This window comes from Monodon monoceros, unplaced genomic scaffold, assembly GCF_005190385.1.
Source record: "Monodon monoceros isolate NGI ecotype Baffin Bay Population unplaced genomic scaffold, NGI_Narwhal_1 Super_Scaffold_12, whole genome shotgun sequence".
Lineage (NCBI taxonomy): Eukaryota > Metazoa > Chordata > Mammalia > Artiodactyla > Monodontidae > Monodon > Monodon monoceros.
The window spans coordinates 143,473,637-143,495,056 of record NW_021703768.1 but is presented as its reverse complement, the minus strand read 5'-3'; the positions used below and the strand labels follow the sequence as shown (position 1 = coordinate 143,495,056).

At 45.9% G+C, this 21,420-nt stretch overlaps 1 protein-coding gene across 2 annotated transcripts in view; it reads right to left on the bottom strand.

Moving 5' to 3' along the window:
• Positions 1-10,371: 10,371 nt before the first annotated feature.
• WWC1 (WW and C2 domain containing 1) overlaps positions 10,372-21,420 on the bottom strand; it is a 153,339-nt gene continuing 142,290 nt past the window's right edge. For both annotated transcript variants that reach the window (XM_029219042.1, XM_029219043.1), the window contains exons 20-23: positions 18,068-18,160; positions 15,336-15,569; positions 13,031-13,152; positions 10,372-11,727 (exon numbers count right to left, since the gene is read on the bottom strand). In XM_029219042.1, coding sequence (XP_029074875.1) covers positions 11,661-11,727; positions 13,031-13,152; positions 15,336-15,569; positions 18,068-18,160 — 516 coding nt within the window. In that variant the 3' untranslated portion in view covers positions 10,372-11,660. The remainder of the gene's footprint in view (positions 11,728-13,030; positions 13,153-15,335; positions 15,570-18,067; positions 18,161-21,420) is intronic.

Genomic DNA, 21,420 nt, shown 5'->3' with positions numbered 1-21,420 from the left:
GTGACCCCATAAGAGACTGGGCCAGACATACCTGCTAGTATTAGAGGGTCTCCTGCAGAGGCAGCGGGTGGCTGTGGCTCACTGTGGGGACAAAGACACTGGCGGAAGCAGCAGTTCTTGGAAGTACTTATTGGCCTGAGCCCTCCCAGAGGCTATCAGCCCCACCAAACAACCTCTAGGCTCCAGTGCTGGGTTGCCTCAGACCAAACAACCAAGAGTGAGGGAACACAGCCCCACCCATCAGTAGACAAGTGGATTAAAGTTTTACTGAGCACAGCCCTGCCCATCAGAGGGAAAAGACTCTACCCACCACCAATCCCTCCCAACAGGAAGCTTGCAAAGTCTCTTAGATAGCCTCATCCACTAGAGGGCAGACAGCAGAAGCAAGAAGAACTATAATCCTACAGCCTTCGGACCGAAAACCACAATCACAGAAAGTTCGATGAAATGAAAAAGTAGAGGATTATGTTGCATCCTCCAGATGAAGGAACAGGATAAAATCCCAGAAAAACAACTAAGTGAAGTGGAACTAGGCAATCTTTCAGAAAAAGAATTCAGAATAATGATAGTAAAGATGATCCAGGATCTCAGAAAAAGAATGGAGGCAAGGATCTAGAAGATGCAAGAAATGTTTAACCAAGACCTAGAAGAACTAAAGAACAAATAAACAGAGATGAACAATACAATAACTGAAATGAAAAATGCACTAGAAGGAATCAATATCTGAATAAATGAGGCAGAAGAATGGATAAGTGAGCTAGAAGATGGAATGGTGCAAATCACTTCTGTAGAACAGAATAAAGAAAGAAGAATGAAAAGAAATGAAGACAGTCTAAGAGACCTCTGGGACAGCATTAAATGCACCAACGTTCACATTATAGGGATCCCAAAAGAAGAGAGAGAGAAAAGCTGAAAAGGTCCCTAACATGGGAAAGGAAACAGTCATCCAAGTCCAGGAAATGTAGAGAGTCCCAGGCAGGATAAACCCAAGGAGGAACACGCCGAGACACATAGTAATCAAATTGACAAAAATGAAAGACAAAGAAAAAATATTAAAAGCAACATGGGAAAAATGACAAATAACATACAAGGGAACTCCCGTAAGGTTATCAGCTGATTTCTCAGCAGAAACTCTGCAGACCAGAAGGGAGAGGCATGATACACTTAAAGTGATGAAAGGGAAGAGCATAACCAAGAATCTCTACCCAGCAAGGCTCTCATTCAGATTTGATGAAGAAATCAAAAGCTTTACAGATAAGCAAAAGCTAAGAGAATTCTGCACCACCAGACCAGCTTTGCAACAAATGCTAAAGGAACTCCTCTAGGCAGGAAAGAGACCAGCAACTTAAAATGACCTGGTACATATATAGTCTGCTATATCAAGATCTCATGGGAACAGCAAACACAAAAACTACAATAGATACACAAACAAAAAAGAAAAAGTAACCCAAACACAATACTAGAGTGATCAAAAAGAAAAGAAGAGAACAAAAGAGGAAGGGAAGAAAGAAGACTTACAAAGTCAACCCAAAACAATTAAGAAAATGGCAATAGGAACATACTTATCAATAATTATCTTAAATGTAAATGGATTAAATGCTCCAACCAAAAGACTAGATTGGCTGAATGGATACAAAAACAAGACCCATATATATGCTGTCTACAAGAGACCCCCTTAGGATCTAGGGACACATACAGACTGAAATTGAGGGGATGGAAGAAGGTATTCCATGCAAATGGAAATCAAAAGAAAGCTGGAGTAGCAATACTCATATCAGACAAAACAGACTTTAAAATAAAGACTGTTATAAGAGACAAAGAAGGACACTACATAATGATCAAGATATAACAATTGCAAATATATATTTACCCAACAGAGGAGCATCTCAATATATAAGGCAAATACTAACAGCCATAAAGGGAGAAATTGACAGTAACACAATAATAGCGGGGGATTTTAACACCCCACTTTCATCAATGGACGGATCATCCAGACAGAAAGTCAATAAGGAAACACAGGTCTTAGATGACATATTAGACCAGATGGACTTAATTGATATTTATAAAGCATTCCATCCAAAAGCAGCAGAATACACATTCTTCTCAAGTGCACATGGAATATTCTCCAGGACTGACCACATGCTGGGCCACAAAGCAAGCCTTGGTAAATTTAAGAAAACTGAAATCATATCAAGCATCTTTTCCAACCACAACACTATGAGATTAGAAATCAACTACAAGAAAAAAACTGCAAAAAACACAAACACGTGGAGACTAAACACTACGCTACTAAACAACCAATGGATCACTGAAGAAATCAAAGAGGAAATTAAAAAATACCAAGGGACAAATGAAAATGAAAGCACAATGATCCAAAACCTATGGGATGCAGCAAAAGCAGTTCTAAGAGGGAAGTTTACAGCAATACAAGCTTACCTCAGGAAATACGAAAAATCTCAAACAACCTAACCTTACACCTAAGGCAACTAGAGAAAGAAGAACAAACATAACCTGAAGTTAGTAGAAGGAAAGAAATCATAAAGATCAGAGCAGAAATAAATGAAATAGAGACTAAGAAAATGATAGCAAAGATCAATGAAAATAAAACTGGTTCTTTGAGAAGACAAATGAAATTGATAAACCTTTAGCCAGACTCATCAAGAAAAAAAGGGAGAGCACTCAAATCAATAAAATTAGAAATGAAAAAGAAGAGGTTACAACTGATACCACAGAAATACAAAGACATATACAAATACAAATCATAAGACACTACTACAAGCGACTGTATGCCAGTAAAATGGACAACTTGGAAGAAACGGACAAATTCTTAGAAAGGTACAATCTCCCAAGACTGAACCAGGAAGAAATAGAAAACATGAACAGACCAGTCACAAGCACTGAAACTGAAACTGTGATTTAAAAACTCCCAACAAACAGAAATCTAAAACCAGATGGCTTCACAGGCGAATTCTGTCAAACATTTAGAGAGGAGCTAACACCTATACTTCTGAAACTGTTCCAAAAAATCGCAGAGGAAGGAAAGCTCCCAAACTCATCCCGTGAGGCCACTATCACTCTGACACCAAAATCAGACAAAGATACCACAAAAAAAGAAAATTACAGGCCAATATCACTGATGAACACAGACGCAAAAACCCTCAACAAATGCGAGCTATCTGAATCCAACAATACATTAAAAGGATCATACACCATGATCAAGTGGGATTTATCCCAGGGATGCAAGGATTTTTCAATATCCGCAAATCAATCAGTGTGATGCACCACATCGACAGACTGAAGACTAAAAACCATAGGATCATCTCAATAGATGCAGAAAAAGCCTTTGACAAAATTCAGCACCCATTTATGTTAAAAACTCTCCAGAAAGAGGGAATAGAGGGAACATACCTCAACATAATAAAGGCCATATACAACAAACCTACAGCTAACATCATACTCAATGGTGAAAAGCTGAAAGCATTTCTTCTAAGATCAGGAATAAGACAAGGATGTCCACCCTTGCCACTTTCATTCAACATAGTTTTGGAAGTCCTAGCTATGGCAATGAGAGAAGAAAAAGAAATAAAAGGAACCCAGGGCTTCCCTGGTGGCACAGTGGTTAAGAGTCCGCCTGCTGATGCAGGGGACATGGGTTCGTGCCCCGGTCTGGGAGGATCCCACATGCCGTGGAGTGGCTAGGCCTGTGAGCCATGGCTGCTGAGCCTGCGCATCCAGAGCCTACGCTCCGCAACGGGAGAGGCCACAACAGTGAGAGGCCCGCATACTGAAAAAAAAAAAAAAAAAAAAAAAGGAACCTAAATTGTCGCTGTTTGCAGATGACATGATACTATATATAGAAAATCCTAAAGATGCTACCAGAAAACTACTAGAGCTCATCAATGAATTCGGTAACGTTGCAGGTTACAAAATTAATACACAGAAATCTGTTGCATTTCTATACACTAACAATGAAAGATCAGAAAGAGAAATTCAAGAAACAATCCCATTTACCACTGCTTCCAAAAGAATAAAATACCTAGGAATAAACCTACATAAGGAGACAAAAGACCTGTACTCTGAAAACTATAAGACGCTGATGAAAGAAATCTAAGACAACAAAACAGATGGAAAGACATACCATGTCCTTGGATTAGAAGAATTAATATTGTCAAAATGACTCTACTACCCAAGGCAATCTACAGAGTCAATGCAATCCCTATCAAATTACCAATGGCATTTTTCACAGAACTGGAACAAAAAAATCTTAGACTTTGTATGGAGACATGAAAGACCCCAAAGAGCCAAAGCAATCTTGAGAAAGAAAAACAGAGCTGGAGGAATCAGGCGCCCTGACTTTAGAATATACTACAAAGCTATAGTCATCAGAACAGTATGGTACTGGTCAAAAATAGAAATATACATCAATGGAACAGGATAGAAAGCCCAGAAATAAACCCATGCACCCATGGTCAATTAATCTACAACAGGGACTTCCCTGGTGGTGCAGTCATTAAGAATCCGCCTGCCAATGCAGGGGACACGGGTTCAAGCCCTGGTACAGGAGGATCCCACATGCTGCGAAGCAACTAAGCCTGTGTGCCACAACTACTGAGCCTGCACTCTAGAGTCTGCAAGCCACAGCTACGGAGCCTGAGTGCCACAAGTACTGAAGCCTGCGTGACTAAAGCCTGTGCGCCACAATAAAGAGAAGCCACCACAGTGAGAAGCCTGTGCACTGCAACGAAGAGTGGTCCCTGCTCGCCACAACTAGAGAAAGCCTGCCCGCAGCAACAAAGACCCAATGCAGCCAAAAAATAAAAATAAATAAATAAAATTAAATTGAAATTAAAAAAAAATTAATTTACAACAAAGGAGGCAAGACTATACAATGGGGGAAAGACAGTCCCTTCAATAAATGGTGCTGGGAAAACTGGATGGCTACATGTAAAAAAATGAAATTAGCACATTCTTTAACACCATACACAAAAATAAGCTCAAAATGGATTAAAGACCTAAATCTGAGACTGGACACTGTAAAACTCTTAGAGGAAAACATAGGCAAAATACTCTCTGACATATATCACAGCAATATCTTTTTCAGTCCATCTCCCAGAGTAATGGAAATAAAAACAAAAATAAACAAATGGGACCTAATTAAACTCAAAAGCTTTTGCACAACAAAGGAAACCATAAGCAAAATGAAAGACAACCCACAGACTGGGAGAAAATATTTGCAAATGATGTGACTTACAAGGGATTAGTCTCCAAAATTTACAAACAACACATGTGGCTTAATATCATGAAAACAAACAACCCAATGAAAAAATGGGTAGAAGACCTAAATAGACATTTCTCTAAAGAAGACATACAAATGGCCAAGAGCACATGAAAAGATGTTAAACATCGCTAAATATTAGAGAAACGCAAATCAGAACTACAACGAGATATCACCTCACACCAATCAAAATGGCTATCATCAAAAAAATCCACAAACAATAAATGCTGGAGAGGCTGTGGAGAGAAGGGAACCCTCCTACACTTTTGATGGTAATGTAAATTGGTATACCACTATGGAGAGCAGTATGGAGGTTCCTTTAAAAACTAAAAATAGAACTACTATATGACCCAGCAATCCCACTACTGGGCATATACCCTGAGAAAATCACAATTCAAAAGGACACATGTACCCCAATGTTCACTGCAGCACTGTTTACAATAGCCAAGACATGGAAGCAACCTAAGTGTCCATCGACACAGGAATGGATAAAGAAGATGTAGTACATATATATATACAATGGAATATTACTCAGCCATTAAAAAGAATGAAATAATGCCATTTACAGAGACATGGATGGACCTAGAGATTGTCATACTGAGTGAAGTAAGTCAGACAGAGAAAGAGAAATATCGTATGATATCACTTATATGTGGAATCTAAAGAGAAATGATATGGGACTTCCCTGGTGGCACAGTGGTTAAGAATCCGCCTGTCAATGCAGGGGACATGGGTTCCAGCCCTGGCCTGAGAAGATCTCACATGCTGCGGAGCAACTAAGCCTGTGCACAACTACTTACCCTGCGTTCTAGAGCCCACGAGCCACAACTACTGAGCCCACGTGCCACAACTGCTGAAGCCCAGGCGCCTAGAGCCCATGCTCCACAGCAAGAGAAGCCACCGCAGTGAGAATGCCACACACCACAGCAAAGAGTAGCCCCCGCTCGCCACAACTAGAGAAAAGCCCGCGCGCAGCAACGAAGACCCAACACAGCCAAAAATAAATAAATAAATAAATTTAAAAAGAAATGATACAAATGAACTTATTTACAAAACAGAAACAGACTCACAGACTTAGAGAATGAAATTACGGTTACCAGGGGGGACGTGTCAGGGGAAGGGATAGTTAGGGAGTTTGTGATTGACATGTACACACTGCTATATTTAAAATGGATAATCAACAAGGACCTACTGTATAGCACTATTATGTAACAACCTGAATGGGAAAAGAGTTTGAAAAAGAATAGATACATGTAAATGTATAATTGAATCACTTTGCTGTACACCTGAAACTATCACAACATTGTTAATCAACTATACTCCAATATAAAATAAAGTTTAAAAAAAACTGAAAAAAAAGAATAAAATAGCTTACAGATACCTAGAACCATTCTAGATATATTAACTCAATCATTTCTAAATGTGCTTCTATCATCACTACTTTCACCATTTCTTTGTGCCACTATGTTGATTATGTGATTATGTGATTTTTTTTTCCCCCACCCCATGGGGCTTGTAGGATCTTAGTTCCCCAACCAGGGATTGAACCCGGGCCCTCGGCAGTGAAAGCACAGAGTCCTAACCACTGGCCGGCCAGGGAATTCCCGACCTTTTTCTTTAAATTGATTCACTTTTTTAACTTAAGTATTTGCTAATCCTCATCCTAAGGAGTAGTAGCTGTGAATTCATGGGTTTAATGGCCAAGTTAAAATAAACATATGATAATTATACAAAGTTCACCCAGGTACCCTCTAGCATCTTCTCCTACACTTCACTTTGGGAAACACTGCATGAAATCATTGGTTATCACGATAGCCTGGCAAAAGGGTGGAAAACCACTGGAAAACCCCCCCCAAAAAAACCCCAAACAAAAAAGGAAAACCACTGGAAATTACCTGGGTTTGTGTTGTTACTTAGCAGGACTGGAATTAGAACTTTGGTCTTAGACTAATTCATTCACTGAACAATTGTTTGAGGGTCTGCTATCTCTCAGGGACTGCTTTGGCCCTGGGGCCAAAATGGTGCACAAGACATGCATGATGCTGCTTCTATGTGTCCAATATCCTCATGATCAGAGATCCAAAACCAAAATATCAAATACGTAAATGCAAGTGGTAAAAACTTTTATAAAATTAAGCTTAGGTCATTTTGTTACTTCTGATTAGCTTCATGTATATTTATGGTTGGTTGTAAATATATGACTTACCATGTTCTCCTAAATAAATGTACTCAGTCCCAACTGCCCTGGGAGAAGCCTTATTAGTGGTGCAGGACAAACTTCTACATTTAGTAATTCCCAGGAGCATCTAGAATATAACAAGAATATACTTTCTACTAGAATATAACAACTTCCTTACCTTTCATTAACAACTTAATTCTTTTCAGTGCCTGTAACGTATATCTCCCGGAGTCTTCACGCCACTTAAAGAAGCCAGCAAACATGCTGAGAAGAAATGACTGAGAGGCACTTTTACAGCTTCACGGGGAGCTTTGAAAATGCATTTTTTAAATGTAGGCAGTAATTTATCTACAGATACTCTCATATACATGTGAAAGGATGGATGGGAAAAGACAGCAGTTAGACGCTGTAAAAGCAAGAAACTGGCAACAATACAAATGTCCCTCCATTAATTTGTGGTATATCCATGCAGTGGAATACTACACGGTTGTTAAAAATTTTGAGAATGAAATAGCTTACAGATATCTTATTAAGTGAGAAAAGGGAAGGTGCAGGACAGTCTGTCTAGCATGCACTTTCAGGTGGAAAAGAAAAGGATACACATATAAGATTGTTTATGCATTGCCTATCTCTGGAAAGACATGGGAGAAACTGGTAATGTAGGATGTCTTTAGCGAGGGAAGTAGCTGGTAGGGACAGAAGTGTGAAGAAGACTTGTCACTGTAGTGAGATGTCTTAAGAGCACACTCTGGGTTTAATCCCACTCTTCCCTGGGTCACTTTCCTCAACTGTAAAATAGGAATGATCATGATACTATCTACCTCATAGGGCTGTTGTGAGGATAAATGAGTTAACGATAAGTAAAGCTTTAGAACAGTGCCAAAGCCCATAGCAGTGGAAGGATTTGCTACCATGGCTCTTGAGTGCCCTTTGGACTTTGTGCAGTAGGTAAGTATTAGCCATTAAAATAATAAAACCAATTGCTAGAAGAGAGGACTGATTTCAGGGTAAAAAATCTAACTGTTCCTCCAAAGGACGTAAACACTGTGTGTGTGTTTACATCTCTGTGTGCATGCACGTGCGCACTAGGAATCCCCATCACTTCTGCTTCTTTATGTTGTAGGGTGACGTGTGGGTGTGTCTGGGGGTGTGCACTGAGCCTGACTGGAGAGACCCCTGCATCCTGACACCCCCCATAGCAGTCTTCAATACTCCTGTCCCACCCAGAACCTACCTTACTTCCTGATTTGGAATGACAAAGGAGACGAGATTAAACACACCTCTGGGGCAGACTTTTCATCTCATTCATTCATTCCGCAGGTATTTATTAAGGACCCACTCTGCATCAGATCCAACAGAAAGCAAGGCAAGCAAGGTCCCTGCTTTTAAGATCTTATGTCCTAGAGGGAAGAGACGGGCAGGGGGGATGTAACAAGATCAGTGCAGAGAGGAATAGTGCTCTGAAGCAAACAAAGCAGGTCACTGTGTCACAGAATGACGTGTGGGAGGGTAAGTGGATGCGGTGGTCCAGGGTCAGGGTGGAGAGGCTCTCCTAGGGGGTGAGGATTGAACTGAGATCTGAATAGGGATGAAGAGAGGGCCGTATAGTGGGGGGATGAAGACATGGTGGAAGAGTGTACCAGGCAGAAGGAACCAGAGGTGCAAAGGCCCTGTGGTGGGGATGGAGAGAAGAAAGGTCAGCGTGGCTGGAATCTGATCAGCAGAGGGACAGTTCACTGGACGGATCTTGCTGGTTAGCTTTCTTGGGAGGCAGGAGGCACAAAGGCTGCCAGTGTGCATACTGCAAAATATTTATGGTCAAAAGGCCAACTACCGGCTTTATGAACAGGACAGTCAGACCCACTGAGGTTTACTGAGTGTCTTTTCCCAGACTAGTCTCCTGATGACCCCTCCGTTCTCCATACCCCCATACAGAGAAACCACAGGATTTCATGACTTCATTCTTCAAAACCAAATGTGCCAAGTCCCTTCAAGTAGGACCTCATGTGACGTGGTAACCCCAGGAAACAGAGAGTGGAGCTGAAAGACAATAGAAAATTTGAAGTCCAAAGATAGGTTCTGCATCCTAGCTCCGGCCATTTATTATCCGAGTGATGTTGAGCGAGTCATCTCACATTTCTGAGCTTTTGTTTCCTGAAGATTCTGGAGAAGACACAAGCACAGTTACAAATGGAAGATCTCTTATGTATTCCTCGATTTCTTGCCAGGCAAAAGCAACAGGATGTACTGGTGTTTGGCCAGTGAACTGCTTTTATAGAGAATTCAATGCCACGGCTGACAGAGGGCCTTCTGCCTTCCCCAGAGGTGGTCTGCTTCTTCTCCCAAATGCTCCATCGGCTGAAGCAACACCGAGACACACTTCTCCGGCTGCAGCCTTTCCCACACTCAAGGAGGGCGTTTAGAGCTCTGCTTCTTAGCACTTGCTGCTCTGGGGGTGGGAGGGGCTGACCCTTGTCGGGAAAGCTGAACACGGGTGAAGGTGTGACTGAGTGAAAAAAGTCCCATTGCAGGACCTTCAAGTTTTTACTGAGTACTCTTCACTTGGTTCACCAACAGACTACGAATAGAGCGAGGATGCAGCTGACCTCTGGTCCTGGTGGATTCAGACCCCAAAACACACCTTCTTTCTCCACTTCTTTTATCTGCTCTTCTCCTTAGGGTTGGGCCCCAGAAGCTGAAACCACGGTCACGATAGCTTTGGGAAGAGAAAATCTAGTCTCCAACCTTCAGGTGGAAAATGCAGGGGAAAAGTTCTGATTGGCCCAGCTGGGGCCCCAGGCCTAGCCTTAGTCTAATCGTGGTGGCCAGTGGGATAGGTCATCTGCCCCATTGCTGCGGCCAGAGCCCTGAACTGAAGGGCAGGGTCAGCAGGGTCAGCAGCTGTCTCAATGCTCTAAGCTGTGCAGGCATTAAGGGCCACAGGAACAGCACAAGATGCAACCCTTGTGCTCTTGGACCCATTACAATTGAGTCAGGGACAATGTTGATACTCATTTAAAGAAACGTCCAAGCCAGCCCTCAGCACGTGCGATGCATTTCCACAGAAGGTGAGAGACTGCATCCGACACTCGTGTGTTCAGAGAGGTGGAAGCCCCAACAAATTACAGACGGTTGGCCCAAAAGTTCGTTCAGGTTTTTCTGTAACATCTTACGGAGAAGCCCGAACGAACTTTTGGGCCAACCCAACACTTGGAGGACAACTGCACGGGCTAACTTCAGAGGAAGGAAGAAGGAAGAGAATCTGCTACTTGTTTGTTAACGGCTGACTTCGGATGTCTGCAACAGCCCCAGCTGAGCAGTGATTTTCACTTAATGAGCAAATGAGCGGAGGAAAGAAAAAAATCATCCCCTGCGCTGGAGATGGGTAGGGAGGGAACGATTGGGAAGCAGAGAGTCAAAATCAGGGAAACACAGATGAAGTGAGGGGGTGGAGGAGAAAAAGAGAGCGAGGACGTTCGTTCAGAAAGGCCACTTTATTGATGGAGATAAAACTGAAAGGAGTTCTCCACAGCCCTCCCTCACTCGTTTCAGTGGCTTCACTGGGCATCTGAGGCCAGCGTGGGCAGGCCTGTCACTGGCACAGGATGGGCAGCTCAGCCGGCCCCACGCTGCCTGCTCCACGTCAGGCGGCCACATAAAAACACATCACAGCTCGTGAAGATTCGTGGGTGCACCTCAGAATCCCCCAAACAGTTCCCGTGCACTTTTTTTTTTTTTTTTTACTATTGTACAAAATATGTTAAGTAGGAAAGGTCAGCTGTGCTGTGACATCTGCAGGACGTCCTTTGAGGATTACCGTCCCCCAAACATTACTTCTTATTGCAGTGAAACCTCTAGAAGGTAGAGCTGTACAAAAAGAAAAAAAAAACTAAACAATTTTATTTTAAGAAGAGCAGCAACTTAATACTGCTTTAGTTCATTTAAATTTTCTTTCTCAAAAATACATTCCTAAATATACAAACTATACAATCTTGTCATTGTAATGCTGGTTTTTTTGTGGGTTTTTTTGTTTTTGTTTTTTTTAATAATAGAACCCAAACTAAAAAAATCTGTTTGTCTTCAAACCGACAAGAGTGCTAGAGGACTCGTGACTCAGTACCTTCATATAACACCACATAAATAAATTTAGCCACAGTCTAGGTTCACAGCCTGGTCAGTGGAACAAAGGAAATACTTTTCTGGCGATTAGACGTCGTCCGCAGAGAGGGTCGGGATATTCAACCGAGGCCGGGTGAAAAATGCCATCTTCTCCCTGTAAAAGAGGCCATCCCTTTAAAACAGGGTTTTTCAACCTCACTTTATAGGTATAATGGGCAGGATAATTTTTTTGTGGTGAGGCTGTCCTGTGCATGTAAGATGCTTAGCAGCATCCCTGGCCTCCATCCACTAGATGCCAGCTGCAAGCTCTCCCACCCCCCTTCCAGTTCTGACAATCAAAAATGTCCCTAGGGACTTCCCTGGTGGCGCAGTGGTTAAGAATCTGCCTGCCAATGCAGGGGACATTGGTTCGATCCCTGGTCCGGGAAGATCCCACATGCCGCGGAGCAACTAAGCCCGTGTGCCACAACTACTGAGCTCACATGCCACAACTACTGAAGCCCGCACGCTCTAGGGCCCGTGCTCCAAGAGAAGCCACCGCAATGAGAAGCCCACACACCGCAACCAAGAGCAGCCCCCGCTCGCCACAACTAGAGAAAAGCCTGCGCACAGCAACAAAGACCCAACACAGCCAAAAAAAAAAAAAAAAAAAAAAGTCTCTAGACACTGCCAAACGTCCCTCAGGGGCCCAAATCATCCCTGATTGAGAACCACTGCTATAGGGGACATTAGCAGGCCCAGCCACCTTCAGTTCCAATCAGAGGCCTCCAGAGTCTAAAAGGGCCCTCAGGCCACTTCCACTGTTGGTTTGTTTTAGATTTCCAATTGGTTAGAAATTAAGGGATGTCCAAATGTGGTTAGACAAATGACAGTATATTTTACACGTTTATGTTCCACAAAGGAATGTGTTTTAGCACATACACAAACATGAGTATCTTTTCTGAGAGGACAACACGAGTCTAAATGCAAAGCCCTCTGTGAATGGGAGGCCCAGGCCGAATGGTGGGTGGTGCTCTCCCGTGACACGCCTGGGTCCAGGGCGGCAAGAAGGCATCTCCCCGGGATCCCGGCAGGCAGCAGGCATAGCTAGGGAGGCCTGGCAAGCATCCATCACTCCCAGGCTTATTTATCATTCAGCCAATCCCCTGCAATTACTGGGGATGGAAACGCTAAGAGGAAAGGGTGGAGCAGGTGGCTCATTCATTAAACAAGAGGATCTAACACATTAGCTCGAGTTGTGTGGAGACTGATCAAGACAGCTGAGGGAAAGCACCGCAGGGCTCACAGACTGCCGGGGACGGCTGGGCAGAGGGTGAACATCTGCTACAGAGAGAGCTGGGGCTCCGCTATGGAAGGGAGCGTGGGATGGGGAGCAGCGAGGCAGAGCAAAGAAGACCGAGGCTGGGCGGGCAGGGTGGGAAAGGGAAAGGCGGCTGGCCGGGCGCCCACTTGCTGACCTGAAAGACTGCACTTCTGGGGGCTCCTTACAGCTCTGGCCTCGAAGCCTGTGCACGTCCTTGGCGGCCGACCTCATCATCTTGTCTGTCTGAAGCTCGCCCTTGTGCTCTGCTCGGTCCATCTGGAGGGCAAAGTGAGGTAGTAGAGAGTCCTTAGGGTCTCTAGAAATGGGTCAGCCACGGGGAACTTTCTAGCACAAAGAAGGAGTCTGCTGCAGTTAAAAGGTTTGAGGGTCACAGAATAGGCACCCTGACGCTTCCTGTTCCACCATAGGAACCTCTTTATCCCGAACAATGAGGGGAAGTGACCCCATCATCTGTCAGACAGGACAGGTTTTGGGGGCCAGGAACTGAATACCTGTGGGGACCTGTCAGAAGTAAGGAGACAGGGGCTACCAGGTAAAATGTGTGCTGCCTCTCTAATTCTCAGGGCCACCTAAGAAGGTAAATTTTTTAATTACCTCTGTATTACAGATGAGGAAACTAAGGCTCAGGCATGTGAAGAAATTTCTTTAACGTCAAGCCAGTGAGAAACGGTGGAAACCCAATTCCAAGTCATGCAGTTGTGCTCAAGGGCTTTAGGAACGTTACACTCTTCCCTCCTGATACAAACCTATGGAAGCACTTTTGAGAACAAACCAGAGAGCCCTAAAATATCTATGCTCCATATACTTGAAAACATTGCCTAAAGACAGAATTTTGGTCAACGAAGCTACCATTTAAATGGTTTTTTAGTAGAAGCTCATCATCGGACAGTCACAGATGTACTATTTTTTTTTTTTTTTTTTCTATTTAAAAGGTCAGGTTTTCTTAGTTGGTGCTTTCTTAAGGTACGGCACATATGCACTTGTTTTCTTACCTCTTTTTGCCTTGGCTACTAGGAAGCTCCAAGATAAATGTAATAGACAACTACCATTAGATTAGGGATATGTTTATTGCCTTCTCTTCCTTAAAACTTGCTCTAATTTTCTATTTCCTCTTAATGCTATTATTATAACTCTATTATATGTACATTAGGGTATAAGTAATAAATAAGAAAGAAATAAACATTTCTGGAACTTCTGAATTACCAGAGTCAATTTGAAGCTCCCACATTAGTCCAGACCTAAGAAGCCCAGTACCACCTTCCTGCTCTAAGTTATCGTCACCTGCATTGAGAGCTGGAATTTTAGCTAATGGCCCTCTCAACAATCCAGGCAGGCACCCTCTGTACGGTGCTCTTGCACTGCTTGGCTATGTACAGAGAAAACTAGCAAAAGTCTATCATTTCTGCCATGGACCGCAATCCTGGCAGGTATTATAGAAACTGAGTCGAAGGTGGCCTCTGTGTGTTGGTCCTATGGTATTTATTTCTTCACCATAGTTCCAGGATCTCAAGAGCCCACTGGTGCCAAAGTCAAATTTTTACCCATCCAACTGTTTAAAATGAAGCTCAAATAAGATTTTTTAGCTGTTTAGAACCTGCCTGTTTTGCATACCCCCTAAAGCTGTACCCGACATCTGCTAGTCATAGGTAAGATAAACCCCAGGGCTATAAGAGACCACAAACTGCTGCTGCTTTGGTGTTCTCCAACCCAGAGACTCCTCACGGTGCTCTGAATGACATCATCTAGATGCCTAGGCCCCCTTTCCAAGCCCCTTTCCCCTGCCCTCCTCCTCTTTAGGTAGTGGTCCCAGAACCACTTTGGAGGGGGGGGGGTGGGCATTGTCATGCAGTGAGGGACTTCCCCCAGATGCAAAGTTGTGAAAGCAGCAACCACTCAAATTAAACTCATTGTGTGCTCTGGCCATTTTGTGGTTATATCTTCTTCCTTGAGCAACTGCTGAAATCCCTCAAACGCACTACACTAGGGCAGGGACGCGAGCAGGCTTGTATTCCCAGGCATCTCCCTCAGGACAAAGTCCTGCCAGGAGCCGCTCCTTTCCCATTTGGAAACACCCGCTCTGCGGGACCGCATGGGCAGCCACTGGGGCAGGTCAGCGTTCTGCATTTACTCTGTTCAAGCGTGTGCCCCAGCGTAGATTAGGTACCCAACGTGTTTGATGAAGGACCACCTGGAGGAATAAACATGTAAACAATAAGGTCTTGCACACATAAACACGGGAACGCAGCAAAAGGACCTGGCAGCCAGGTAAAGAGCTAATAAAGTTTGCCGGGCAGAGGGATTCCTGGATCTCTTTGCTGATGGGCGTGAGGGGACCTGGGAACACTCCAAGTGCGTCACAGGGCTGCAGGACCCGTTCGAAGGTCCGGCCGGCCTCCCTTGCAGCAGCGCGCCCTCTGCACGGGCGGAGCGCCACTCACCTGCTTCTCCAACATCCTCAGCAGCAGGCGGAAGCGCTCGTCCTCCCGCAACCACGGTGGAAGCTCTTTCTCCCCGTGGCTCTTGGCCTGTTCCAGCTGCTCCTTGAGCTCCTTCAGCACCGAGATCTCCTGAGTCAGCTGGCTGTGCCAGGTCCTGGTCGCCTGCAGGTCCAACTCGAGGTCCAGCGAGGTGCGTGGTAGGCGCTCGGCACGCAGGGATTTGACAGACGAAGGCTACGGAGGTGGGGATGGTTTTTGAGCCGTTATTACAGGGCCGGGTCCAGTGAGCCCACACGACCCCCTGGTCTGAACCTCAGACACCCTCCCTCCTTCGTTCATCCGCGGGCTTCCGGTCCTTAAAAAATGGGGCTCGCCCTCCCCCTGGAGCCCGTCTTGATGTTTTCCATGTCTACTGCTCGTATTATTGAGCATTTTTATGTCCCAGGCACGGTGCTAGGCGCTTTACTTCTGTTACCTCAGTTCATTTTCACAACCCTGTGAGGTCCTGACCGTTACCATCTGCACAGATGAGGAGGCCCCCAGAGGTTAAATCACACAGATTATAAGCAGTAAAGCCGAGATTCCAGCCCAGGAGCTGGCTCCAGAACCTACCCACTCACTCCCTACACGGTGCTGCTTTCCCTACTCACAGTGTCCTCAACATTTACCTCCTCCTTTACTGGATTCTTGTCACTCTCCTGCTCTAAAGCTGTTTCCTCAATGCCGGTGTGTTCCCCATGCATTGACTTTGTGGTCCTGCAATGGACATCTATTGTTTCTGCCTGTCCAGTTTCCACTTCTCTAGTCTTATAGTAATAGCACCCTCATCTTCCCTTGGGGATCCACATCTGCCATAGTCAATCCATCTGTTTCACATGGGGGGGCTTCGGGGATAGGAATGTGACCTGAACCTGGCCAATCAGAATCTCAGTGATTGCCTCAGGGCTGAGCATGTTATCCAAGCCCAGGCAGTACCACTCAATTCTGGCACTTTTGCTGAGCTACTGGGAAAGAAGGCAATGTCTTTACACAGAGGCCACTGAGCCAGCAAGATATAAACCTAGAAATGATCATGGTCGTCTTCACCAGCATATGGGGTAGCCCTGTTTAAGAATTAAGCCATCTGGAGAGAGCAGTGCCATGAGAGGGGGACTGAAGCTTGATGACATTGGTTCAGCTCCTGGATCAATCCATGCCTGAAGTCAGTCCAACATCCTAGAGTTTTCCATTAAATGAGCCAATACATTCCCTTTTTCACTTTCAAGCTATATTTGGGTTGAGTTCTTCAGTTATCTGTATGTAAAAGATCTTGATTAACTATAATCGTTAACTCTCCTCCTATCAGAAAACACTAATCATTAAAAAAGAATAAATGACTGTGGGAGATGGAGTTCTAAGATGGCTCCCAAGATTCCTACCTCCTAACATACAAGCCCTGTGTAACCCCCTCCTCTTCAGTGTGGGTGGGACCTGTGAATATGATGGGCTATCACTCCTATGATTAGGTAACTGCAGGGGGAGCAGGCGGGAGCTTCTGCAGCTGCAGCATCACTTCTCCTGGAGTGGATCCCAGAACACCTGCTCCAGAATCCTCCGAGGAGCTTATTAAAATGCGGTTTCCAGGGCCCCACCCCAGCTGCCTGGATGAGACAGTCTGGGAGTGTGGCCTCAGAATCTGCATCATCAACAAGCTCCCAAGGAGACTTGGTGTTCCAGGGACTGCAGCACCAGCCAGCCACAGCAGACGGGGTGGGGCTGGGGTGGGACATGCCTGTCACTTAAGGCCATGTCCAAGTTCTCCGGCAGCCAGCACTCTCTCCTTTCCGGGTGCGCCTCTTCTGCACTGCCTTCTTTCTCCTGCTCTCTCTAGTTCTTTCGGGAGACCTGGGTGGGGGGGCAGGGGGCTGTCAGCAGCAGGCCCACAGGATATGCGGAGCAGCCACCCCTGCGTGGTGGCTTTCTCTGCACTTTCTCTTTCGCTTTGCTCTCTCTGCTTCTCTTTCTGACATTCTGGCTCCTGGGTTTCTTCTAGTTCTGCAAGCTCGCCAGAACTGCTGTCGAGCCTGCGTTGAAAGGCCGAAGTGGGTAGAGCCACACTGCACCTCCTGCAGCCCTGACTGGTTGGTGAAAGTCCCTGTTGGGAGTTGGGCCATTGTCTAAGACGGCCCCATCCTGACCCCTCAGCCAAGTCTCCGTTAAGGAAAGGCCAGATTGCTCTGCGGGCACAGCTTGTGGCCTCTTCCCTGCACGTTTCCAGCTGGACTGAGAGAAGCCCACGGGGGGCGGGGGGGGGGGGTGGCGCCCGGCTTCTCCGCCAGCAGGGAGGCCGTCAGGACCTGCCACTGCCCAGTCAGCTAGACGACACACACCGAACAGAGTCCTGCCTGAGGCAGGCTCCCATGGGTGGCTGTGACGTCTTGGGTTGATTAGTTCTCAGTGACTCTGATTTCTACCCAAGAAAACAAAGCCAAGTACGCACACTCCTGATCTAACCCTATTGGTCATAGTAACGATGCTACAGGGACCCTCTGGCACTTTCCCCAGTGCCTACCCAGGCCTGACAGTTCATCAACTTCCATGTGCAAGTATCCCCATGCTTGCGAGAGCGACTTTCTTCCAACCAGGGGCTGAGGAGAAACGGTCAGACGTCAGGGGATGTGTGTGCCGGACACACGGCTCGGGGAAACGAGGGAGGAGCAGGTGGACACACAGCTCCGAGGTGATCATCTTACCCGCTTCATCCTGACGCTGCGCCGCTCCAAGGAATTTCGAACAAAAGGTGGCTTCTTGGACAGGGTGGAGCTGTCGCTGTCACTTCGGTTCAGCTGCCAGAGAAAAGGCGGGGGAAGCTCATGAAGGTCGAAGTGCATGCGGAGAGCACACTGAGTGCGTACTCAATGATGCACACCCCTACGTGTCAGCCATGCGAGATCTCATGTAACCCTTCCAACAACCCCTGGGGGAGGAGACGGAGGGTGAGGGGTTACCGAATTTGCTCAAGGTTGGAGAGCTGGTAGCAGCAGCATGGCGGGGTTGACACCTGACAGTGTGACTCCAGGATCTACTGACCACTTGACCTCCTACGCTAAGGCCTATTTGAATCAACTCTTCCCTGTTGCCCCGAGAGCTGCTTTCATGGCTGAAATGGAGCCCCTGTCAAGACTGACATACACATAAAAAAAGCAGCCCACAGGCAAAGCCTCGGGGACCACATCCCCGGAGAAGATGGGCCAGACACGCTCTGTGAGGGCTGTGCTGATCACAGCTCTCCCCTCCTCAGAATCCTTCAGTCACTTAGCAATATGGACTCTCCCCAGAGGGCTAATGTTCCTCATCCATAGCCAGAGATCAGGGCTATGGTCGAGGCAGATGCTTTTCCACTGACAGTGTGTGTCCCCAGTGGGAGGACCGGAGAGGGACGTGAGGATGGCAGCACATCCCAGGATGTGTGAGGCGGGGGCTTCTCTCCGGAGTCGTATTTTCAAGTCACTGGGATTGCCACAGGCTGATGCTACAGTCTGTTAATTCAGGCAGCTGGCAGCTCACTGCTGCAGGTCTCTTCTGAGAAGCCGTCCACATCGTCATTTTTGTGGTTATTAATAATTATTAGTGATAATGATATTAATAGTCCCGCTATGTTGATGAAATAGCTACTACACTAGGCAGTGGCTCAACCAGAATGAGAAATAGGCAACAGTAACCATAACAGCCCCATGGACGGAGCCCCTACTATGTGCCATGGGCTTTACTGACGGTTTCATTTAATCTTCAAACAATCCTAACTGAGGGAACTGAGGCCTGGAGACATTAACACACTTTTATTAAGTCATGCAGTGAGCATTTCATTCATGTTCAGTGAAATGTTCTGGTAAGCATCCGAACAAGCGTTCAAGGTCCCGTCTGTCTGACTCCAAGGCCATGTTCTCTTCCGGCCCCCAGGATGCATGTAGGGCTCGGAGATGAAACGAATATACAGACAGAGGGGTGGGCCATCTTGACTGGGGTGGATTCATACAAATAGACGGGCTGGATATCATATCAGAAGGGGGATTTATCCTACATTGTTTCAATCTATAGGTGACACTCACAGAATATGTGTCATACCAACTAGAATATGTGTCAGGACAACTGATGCTTATTAAGTCGTGGCTGTTTTGTTTTTTGTTTTAATATTTATTTATTTATTTGGTTGCACCAGGTCTTAGCTGCAGCAGGCAGGCTCCTTAGTTGCAGCACGTGGGCTCCTCAGTTGCGACAGGCGGGCTCCTTAGTTGCGGCTCGCCAGCTCCTTCGTGGCGGCACGCAGGCTCCTTACTTGCGGCACGCGTGTGGAATCTAGTTCCCCGATGAGGGATTGAACCCAGGTACCCTGCACTGGGAGCGTGGAGTCTCATCCACTGTGCCACCAGGGAAATCCCGAATCGTAGTTGTTTATGTACTAAAGACCATGTTATAAAAAAAAGCGATGAAAGCTACATCAAGTCCTTGAATTTAACTTTTTCTTAAAGATGTACTGTGCTTGATCTCAGACATGGTAGAGAATATCGTTGCCTTTTTGTTATTATTTCCATCTGATGGCTAGGGAAATTGAGGAGCAGAGAGGTGAAATAACTGGCAGTCAGAGGGAGCTACAGGGAAATGAGAATTTTGGAAGGACTGTATCCTTCAGGTCAAAGTGAGCCGACCAACGCATATGCCAGCACTGCTGATAAATACGTAGGTGTTAAAGACACAGGAGTAGGGGAGAGCTGTGGGGAGTATAATATACCATCTCTACCCCTCACGGATTTAAAGTCCAGTGGGGTCCCAAGTCCAGGAAACTCACCAGGCCATGCTGAGGACCAAAGAAGGGAGACACCCAGCAGAGGGTACTTGATGTGGAGACGTGTGGCATCAGGTCAGAAGGGATTGCCGGGGGAGGGGTTGCTAATCTAATTACCATCCTCTTACGACTCTTGGTGGGAGACGAAGCCCACTTTTCACGAATGAAGCAGAAAGTACCAGAGCCTTGCTTTCATGGCCTCCCTTGTAGCTAGAAGCAGGCACGGGACTAGACTCTGACAATTAAGTGCAACTGCTCTGGTCTTGCTAGCTGGACCAATTCTCTGTCACTGTGCCTCTTGGATTTAACCAGGCCATTCTCTTCTGCTCCATGAGCATCCGTGTTTCTTGGTTTCTCAGGGAGAAGCCCTTAGCGGTGGAGGAGTGGCAGCAGCAGCAGTGGCCGGAGCTTCCCTGGCCTCCTGCAGCGGTAGGAGTCTGGCGGAGGAATCAGTGCTGAACCCCAGAGGCAGTGGCACAGCCAGCTGGGACCACGCTCTACAGCGGCACTTGGGGTGTCCTCCCTTGACTGTCTTTGTGGTATGATTCTGGCCGTGGTCTGGCCCGCCTTGTTCCTGCCTGATTGCTGAGGTTGGTTCTACAGCCTTCTGATGAATATGTCAACTACTCAATTTCCTTTCCAAACATTTCTTCCCCGCATCCACTGCCCACAGTCTGTTTCTATTGCTTGCTATTAAGAACCCTGACCAGTACAGGACCTGGTACTGGGGAGTGGGGTGCTATAAACCACAGACCGGAAGACAGGGAGCTGGCTGTGTACTGGAGGTAGGATGGGGCACAGCACAGACACCAATATTCCCTGTTGGGAATTTGAGAATGCTCATTCTGTGGGTGAAAACCAGAGGGATACACTTGTTACCTGTTGTATCTCGAGAGACAGACTGCACGCCTATAGAGTTTTAAGGGAAATGATAGCGAAAAAATTCAGGATGTTGTACCATTGGCTACTTCTTGTAGCCTTAAGTAAGAATCTACAAGAAACCGATAAGCTTGGGCTCAAGTGTAGTCAGAAGACAAAGAAGGAAAAATATACGGCTTTGCTAAGAAAGACCCTTTCTTTTCTTTGTTTTTTTTTCTCATTTTTTGGGTCACATCCCAAGGCATGTGGGATCTTTAGTCCCCTGACCAGGGATTGAGCCCACGCCTCCTGCATTGGAAGGCAGGGTCTTAACCACTGGACTGCCGGGGAAGTCCCAGAAAGGTTGTTTCTGCCTGTGGCAGGTGATCCATGCAGACTAGGAAT